We start from the raw sequence: 8310 nt of genomic DNA, 5'->3' as shown, positions 1-8310 counted from the left end.
GACAGCTTTGAAAGTGGAAATCCCTGGAGATGGGACAGTGGGGAGGGGGGAAGGGGGGGAGATCTCATCCTGGGATCTGTTCTGGGGGCAAAGGGGGAGGCCAAGGCTTGGCCCCCTGAAACAAGAAAAACTGGAATTAGCACTGAACTCAGAGAGAGTTTGCTGGGGCCTAGCAAGCTGTGGCCTGCCCCAGGCCTCTAGGCAGGCGGTCGGGCTCTGCCTCCTTGGTTCCCAGGCAGCAGGGCAGGCTGCCGCCTCCTCACTGGGCTCGTGGCCTTTCCTCTGCCAAGGGTGGCCATGGGTGAGGAGGCGGCAAGTCACCCCCATTAACCACACAGTCAGGTAAAGCTAAACGTTCAGAGTTTAAGAAGAATGCGTAATTTCTCAAAACCGTCCCAGCCCACATTGGCATATGCTATAAGCTGCTAAAGGGAACACTCTTAGGGGGAGAACAGAAGGTAAAGAGTGTTTTGCCTTTTGCTCTCAGGAAGAGTAAACTCTGAGAGCCGTGCCAGCCTCCTGTGTCACGTCCTCCCAGGCCCTGTTATTTCAGGCATGAGGGTGCACCATCCCTCGGTTGGCTAGCACTGCTGCTAAGGGGGTGCCAGGGTGCCTGTCCTCATAGGACAGTCGCCCAAGTGGGGGGCTTGGCCCAGAGAGGGCACAGTGGGGAGGGTGGATGTTGGGGCTGACTTCTTGCTGGGCAGTGCGTGGGGAAGGGCCAGACCTGCTACAGGTCTGCTGTGGGCCCCCTTCCTGGGTGGGCTGGGGCAGGGCAGGTGTGAAGGGCCGGTGGCGGGAGCAAGTAGGGAGGGGTAGAGGGTCCTCTAGTTTCAGGCTTCTCTCCGCCCACCCTGGGTTCTGCTGATGCGCTGGGGCAAAAACAGGTGTGAGAGAGGCTGCTCCAGAGCTGGAGCTGTGAGTGATCTGGAAATGAGTGTGGTCAAAGGGTCCCTGGAGCCTGGAGCTGCTGGACCAGGCCTGCTGAAGTCCCAAAGAGGCTGTGGCACCTTTAGGGAGGGGGATCCCCCTCGGAGTCCCTCTTCTCCCAAGGGGCCAATGAGAGGCCACACCAAGGTCCCTTAATCCCCTACCCTCCTACGACGCACATTCACACCCCAGCCAGGAGACTCTCTTCAGGCTTTGGCATGTTCAGCTTGGAGCCTCGTCCTCCTCCTGCCATTTGTTTGCCTTGGTTGGGAGAAGTCACCCCTTAATGAAAAGAGGGGCTCGGGATGGGTGGAGAGCAAATGAAAGTCAGAATCTCTGCCAGAAAATACGCTGTGATTATTTACAAATGTGACCTGGCCCACAAAGAACCTTGGAAGTAGCTTTTCTGGTTTTAAAAAGACACCAAAATTTACTTTGATATGTTTATATTATAGATATAATACATAAAACATCTAGCATGAAACTCTACGTTCTCCTCAAAAGAAGAGAACCAAGCCATCCTTCTCTGCTCCCGGGCCCAGAGATCTGTGTGTGCTGGCTGGAGGCTGCCTGCCTTCCAGACCAAGAGCCAGGGCCTCTGCGGGGACAAGCCTGTGGGCAGCCTAGTGTTGGAGGGGACGGAGGCCCACAGTCACCCCCATGGAAAGCTGAGGGGAAAGGGGAAGCCCACTTTGCCTCTTTGGTTCCCCTGGGAACAAAAGCAATCCCAAAACCAAAAGGAAAGAGAGCCACAGACCCTCCCTGCAGCTGCTGACAAAGAGTCTCATTTTGGCAAGTATCTGAGCAAAACCAAAACAAAACAAAAACCAAAGAAAATGGTGGTTTAGCATAGATGTGCACATTCACATTGCACAAGGCACCACTGGGACACAGAGAGGCCAGATACAAGTGTTGATATCGGCTGATAAAGCAAAATATTTGGAAAGCTTCTCATAACTTGGGTCCCTCTGGGATGGACTGACTGGGCTTCATGTTTGTATGGCAATGCTGGCGACATACAGTACAGACATGGCTGATGGTCCCAGTGTCCCTTCACCACTCCCCCAACCCCCAGACCAGACCTCTAGGTTCCCCTCTTCCACCAGGCCACCATTCCCATGAACATATGTCCTTATAGCTAACCCACACCTAGCTTTCTGGTCTGACTGGGGGTACGGGGCTCCCATTGGTCACCTGGTGACTCCCATCTCAGGGAGTTCTGCCCTGGAAGCCCAGCCTGTTGCAGGCTGGGAGATTAGAGGCAAGGAACTAGGGACCCTCCATCTTCACGGAGAACTAGGGGAAAAACTTCAGGTTCCAAGCCCCAGATCCCTGTGTTTCCTCCCCGCCAGGAACAGGCACTGAGAAGCGGCTGGGGCTGGCTTGTCGGATCTCTGCTGCCCTAACCTTCCTCCTGCCTGGGGCCTGCACCCTTCCCCTCTCTCCTGGGGGCCTGCTGCAGTCTTGCAGCCTTGGGAATGAGGCAGGAATCCTCCAAATAAAATGACAAGGCACATATTTGCTCTTCCTACTTGGTAGGAATCAGAGCGGTGAGTTTGCATTTCTAAGGCACAAGGTTTTTCCTTAATACTAGAGTCACAGGCTCCCGGCTCGGCCCCATGGCGCTTCTCCTCCCTTGCAAGGAGAAACTAACTACCGCCTGACCCCTCATCTTAGACGCACCGTGTCCCGCGCAGAAGACAAGGGGCACGCGCAACAGGCCAGGCTTTCAGGCGGCATCGGAATCTCTTAGTCCTGGCTTCTGCGGCTTGGGCAGTTCTGAGATCCGGAGACCCGAAACCACTCTCTGAGTCCCGGCCAGGGGCCGAGCCCAGGGCGGTCCCGCCGCGGCGCGCCTCACGCGCAGTTGCCCATGGCCTTGACCAGGGAGCTCTCAGGCAGCTGGCGGAAGATGCCCCGCAGAGTGTCCAGTTCGCGGCTCAGTTGTTCCACCCGCTTGCGCAGGCGGTCATTGTCACTGGTCAGCTCCAGCACCTTCTGCTGCGTCTCCACGTTGCGCTGCTTGGCCTTGTCCCGGCTCTTGCGCACCGCGATGTTGTTGCGCTCGCGCCGCACTCGGTACTCGTTGCTGTTCTTGTCCACCGACTTCTTGGCTTTGGCCGCACCGCCGCCGCCGCCGCCTGCGCGGAGGTCGGTGTGCGCAGCGGACAGCCCCTTGAGCGCGCCACCGGGGCCCGGCAGGCCAGCGGCGCCAAGAGCTGGCGCTGGGTGCGGGCTGGGTACCGGCGTAGGCGGCGGCGTGGGGTGGCCGGGCTGCAGGTGCATAGTGGTCTGGCCGCAGTGCGCGATCTGGAACTGCAGGTGCGGGGCAGCCAAGTGCGCGGGCGGCGGGTGCGGGTGCTGTGGTGGTGGCGGCGGCGGTGGCTGGTACGGGTAGAGGCCGGCCAGCGCCAGCTGCTTCGCCTCGTCCTCCTCGCGAGGCTCCTGCTTGATTACCAGCGGCCGCAGCGCCGGCGCCCCGACGCGCTCGTACAGGGGCTCCAGCCTGCCGTCCAGGTAGCCGGCCGCCGCGCAGCCATAGCCGGGAGGGGGGCCGTGCGTCCCCCCGAGCATAACGGCGCCGCCGGGGCCCACTGGAGCGCCCAGGTAGTCAAAGTCTCCGCCGCTGCCTCCCGCGGGGGCCGCGGCCGCCTTGGCCTTCTCCTGCTGCCGGCTGTGCTGGAACAGGTCGGCCAGGAACTCGTCGTTGAAGGCGGCCGGGTCGATGTAGGCGCTGATGTCGATGGACGTCTCGTGTTCGCAGATGCCGCCCAGCGGCTCCGGGGCGGCAGGTGGGGCGAGGGGCTGCGCGGAGCCCGCGCTTCGGGGAAAGCCGAAGGCAGCGCTGCTGGGCGCGTGTTGGGGGCTCTGAAGGTGGCTGCTCATCGGGGGCCGCGGCTCCGCCTCGTAGAAGTCGGCCGACTCCATGGAGGAGCTAGAGTCCTCCCGGCATGGCGAGCCTCGGCGGCCTCCAGGCTGCGCGGGGCGCCGCTGCTATCGCCGTCTACCGAGAGTCCCTACTTGTTTGCGCCCGAGCAGCTCCAGGTCGCGAATGGCCAAACCCGCGCGGGCCAGCATTTATACTAGGGCGGCGGTCGCCCTCTAGTGTCTGACAACAGGCGACGGCAAGTGGCGCCTCCTGGGTCTTAGAGCCTGCCATTCGAGGGGGACCGTGAGTTGGGCCGGAGCGCAGCGCTTGTGCGAGAGGCCGCGACACAACGCCCACTGCCCCCGCGCAGCTAGCCAAACCATAACACGCGCGCGGTGCCCCACCCTGGGCCGAGATGTTGCCCCCACGCACACGTGGTCGATGGCGGACCCCCCTTCTCTAGCCTCTCCAAGACACCCACTTCCAGTCAACAGCCAGGGAACCCGGGAGCACCTAGCCGCCCTGCAGGGGGTTGGTGGAGGGCAAGTCTTGGTCTCCGAGCTACTGTGGCGCGGGCTCGCTTTAAAAGCTAGAACCAGGCCTGTCCGGGCTCGGGGTCTCCGGAAGGCCGCGGCGTGGAGAAGGGGCTAGGGGAGGGTGGAATGGGGGGCAGGGAACAGTTTGGGGAGGTTCGCCCCGGCGCACACCGCCGCACGAAGAGGCCCGGAGCGCGGTGATTTTGAGTCTTTATTTCTGATCTCCAGGCGACCCCACTGATTCCGCGCAGATACACTGTACTGCTTTGCCTCTCGCAGTACTTCGTGGTCTCACAGACGTAGGAGCAGCAGGCTCTAGGACCCCGCGGGGAGCGGAGGGAGGAGGAGGAGGCCGCGGCCAAGGATCCTGGAGGACCTGTCCGGTCGGTCCGCCTGGGCTAGAAAACTTTTTCTTTTTTAATTACTTCTAGCTGGAGCACTAGGGTTGCTAGGCGCGTGGGGCTGGCGCGGCTACCCGCGCGCGGTGCCGCCCATTTTTTTTCCTGTGTGATGAGCGGAGCTGGATTCCGGGGCTGGAGTACTGGGGCTCCGGGAGCGCACAGAAGGAGGCGAACTTGCCTCCGGAACAGGAATCCCAAAGCGGGCCTGGCTGTCAACAGGGTCGGAACCCACTGCCTTCTGCCCCTACTCTCCATTCAGGTGGGCTCCAAGGCGGGAGCAGGGGTGTCGAGGGAGCCTGGGTCTCGGAGGCCCAGGGTCGGAGCACCTACTGGGAGAACCCTGAGGGGTGGTGGTTCGCAAGACGCTGAGTTCCGGCGATCCTGGGGAACGACGCGGCCAGGCCCGGGAGCCGGCTGGGCGCTGCGCCGCCTCCGCACTCACTGCTGCGGGGGAAGGGGTTTATAGCAGAGCGTCTCGCCAGCCGCGTGGCGCCTCACGCGTTCTATACAGGGTTCGCACGGACAGCGGGGCTCGCAGGGGGCCCCTCTGGGGTCCGCAAGTCGATCCTGCCTTTACCCCTTCTTCCAGCGCCCTTATGACTTCCTGAGCTGAAGCCCAATGCTGCCTGGGTGCTGACTGGATGTGAACCCGCCTGAGAACCCGCCTGAGAACTGCTTTGGTCAAGACTCTCTCCCACACAGAGAGGCCTTGCAAGGCCTGGCAAGGCGCCACAACCCGCCCAGAAGCCCTCTCCTAGGCCCAGCGCAAAAACACGCGGGCTTCCACTGTGGTCACAGTAAAGAAGCCAACTCTATTGGAGAATGCACACTGAGCTTTAATCAAGTTCCTATTAATGACTCAACTGCTTCATTTTCTTTCTTTCTTTTCTTTTCTCTTTCTTTCTTTCTTTCTTTTTTTTTTTTTTTTTTTTTGGTCCAGAGCTCAGACACAAGATATTTTTAGCTTGATGTTTTGGGACTGGGAATAAAGTATATACTTTAAATAAATAACCTATGCGAGCCTGAGGAGCTGCTCTCATTCATACATACACCAGCACCTGCGGAGCCTGCAGGGAAACACAGAAACACCCAGTGGGATCTTCACTTTTCCTGCAGTGCACGGCAGTCCCAGTGTTTAAGAGCAAAGAAAAGGCTGCTGAAAGTGTCCTGTTCCTAGCCTGTACACCTGGTCTCCTGCCCAGGGTTGCACCAAGAGTGTCACCTCTTAGGATGGGAGGAAACTGCAGAGGCTCCAGGGCTGGAGGAGCCCTGGAAACAGGCCTTGCCAATAGAGTGCGTAGGGGTGAGAGAGGCACCTGAGGGAGCCTACATCCAGGGCTGCAGGTCCTCCCACCGCTGCACCAGAATTTCCCCACAAGGTCTGCTCCGTGCAAGGTGCTCGGTGCCCAGGGATGAGTGAGAAGTGGCCTCTGCCCTCTCTGAGCTCTGGGCATGGCTGGGGAGACAGACAGGTCATGGCAGTGTACTGGAAGACAAAGGCCTCCTCACAGAGGAGGTGACACCGAAAGAGCAGGGGATGGGACTGGGCAGAAGGACTTAGTCCATTATTTCGTCAAAGGTCTGTTAGGAGACACAAATGGGGATGAAGGATCAATGTGCTGTGTGATAAAGGGGTGCCCCGCCCTGGTGAATATGGGGCCGTGGAGGAGGTAGCAACCAACTTTGAGGAGGTGCTATGGGCTAAATTGTGTCTCCCCCAAATTCATACGTTGAAGCCCTAATCCCCAATATGACTGTATCTGGGGATTTTTTTTTTAAAGAAGAAATTAAGGTTAAATGAGGTCATAAGGCATAGGTCCTAATCTGGTAGGACTGATGGCATTATAAGAAGGAGAGAGGGAGATGCTTCTCTCTCTCTGGTCCCTTTCTCTCTCTCTGGCTAGAGCACATCATGTGATGACACAGAGAGAAGGCAGTGTCTGCAAGCCAGAAGAGGAGAGCCCTTGCCAAAACCCAACTATCCCTGCACCCTGACCTTGGACTTCCAGCCTGCAGAACTGTGAGAGAATTAGTTTCTGTTATTTAAGCCACCCGCTTTGTGGTATTTTGTTACGGCAGCCCTAGTTGACTAAGACAGTCAGTCAGAGAGGGCTTCGTGTAGGAGTAGACCTCTGAACTGCACTTTGAAGGATGAGCAGAAATTTGCTAGAAGGATAGGTGGATAGAATGGCAGGTGCAAAGGTGGAGAGGCTATGAGTACATGGAGTGTTCTGGTAACAAAGGACAAGAGGTTTGATGGGCTGGAGTGTCGAGATTGCTGGGGCGGGGCCTAGATAAGGCTGGATCCACCGATGAGGCTGAGTTCATGGCCAAAGCTGCTCCAGGTGAAGGAGAGTCTACCTCACAGGCTTTTGCCGACTGGCTGGCGTTTAGCAGGGGAGCACTGCGATACTATCTGGTTTCCAGTAGGGGATGGAGAGGGGGCGACGGCTAGATGAAAATCAATGGAGACCTGAGGCCTCAGGGTGGGGATAGAGGGCAGGGACAGATTTGAAAGAGATGTCGGGATTTGGATCTGGGCGGGGGCCCAAAGCCTGGCTTCTGTAATGCAGAGAAGATAGAGGGTTCCCTCTAAGCCCTTGGCAGCCACGGGGTCTCACCACCTGCAGGACACTTGCCTTCCTGCTTTACAGTTCTGGAGGAGAGCGCCAGGGCCCAGGAACAGTTGCCAAGATCCACGTGCCATATTCTAGTTTTTTCCTTGAGGTCTAAGAGAACACCTTGGGATGAGGAGGACGTGGTTTAGAGGGCGAGTAGTGGGTCTGTGAATGGGCTGCTCGGAGATGAGGGAGTGTCTAGGGGGCTAAGGCAGGAGAGTCCTGGAGTTGGCCAAGCCCTGGAGCAAGACTTGTCAGCAGAACCTGGGTGAGACCCAGGCTTGGTGGAGCCACTCTTCATGGGAGGCGCCTTCGGCTGGAAGCGGGTCGTGGCCAGATAGCACTCGTAGGCAGTCAGCATTTTGCTAGAATCACTTGGGAGGGAGATGGCTCTGTGGTTCATGCTCAGTTGAGACAGAGCCAGTAATAAGAGAAACTCATAAACCCTCTCTCTGACCACCTTTATGGTCCTTCTTCCTCTTAATTGATGACACTTGGCAGTCCTTGAAGAGTGACTGAGGGAGAGCTCTTCAATACTCCCCAGACTCCATGTGCTCAGCAGGGGAGCCGTGGGGTTGGCACCCCAGCTCCAGCAAGCTGCTAGCTCACCTGCAGGGACAGGTGAGGTAAGAGGCATGCTCTGACTCTGGCTCCACTTTTTACGAAGGAGAAAATCAGCAATGGAAGTGAAAATGCATGTTGTAAGTGTGCTCAGGACAGCCCAGAAGAGGAGGCTGCTGAGCTGGGGGAAGGCAGGTTGGGTGGGGAGAGCAGGAGCAGGAGCCTTGTCCTCTGTGTACTGTGGTCCTGAGTTTTGGGTGCTCCACGAAGGAGCCTGGTTCCAGAGTCATTCGCAATGCTAACCATTTTGAGAAGACAGAGCCCTAGGAAGTTATAATTTTACTTTGATGCAACTTTCCTACAGGAACACACACAAGAGAATTAGTACACAAGTT

At 58.1% G+C, this 8310-nt stretch overlaps 1 protein-coding gene across 1 annotated transcript; it reads right to left on the bottom strand.

Moving 5' to 3' along the window:
* Positions 1-1415: 1415 nt before the first annotated feature.
* On the bottom strand, positions 1416-3967 carry CEBPA (CCAAT/enhancer binding protein alpha). Its single transcript, XM_011371850.2, has one exon. It carries the CDS (start codon positions 3856-3858, stop codon positions 2788-2790), a length of 1071 nt encoding a protein of 356 aa, XP_011370152.1. The 5' UTR covers positions 3859-3967; the 3' UTR covers positions 1416-2787.
* Between the last annotated feature and the right edge of the window lie 4343 nt (positions 3968-8310).

The sequence above is a fragment of the Pteropus vampyrus genome, unplaced genomic scaffold (genome assembly GCF_000151845.1).
Source record: "Pteropus vampyrus isolate Shadow unplaced genomic scaffold, Pvam_2.0 Scaffold196, whole genome shotgun sequence".
NCBI classification, from domain to species: domain Eukaryota; kingdom Metazoa; phylum Chordata; class Mammalia; order Chiroptera; family Pteropodidae; genus Pteropus; species Pteropus vampyrus.
This window is presented reverse-complemented; position numbering and strand designations above follow the sequence as displayed.

What these genes read in the sequence shown, in the direction of transcription:
- CEBPA (XM_011371850.2), bottom strand. Translation starts at nt 3,858, where the DNA reads ATGGAGTCGGCCGACTTCTACGAGGCGGAGCCGCGGCCCCCGATGAGC.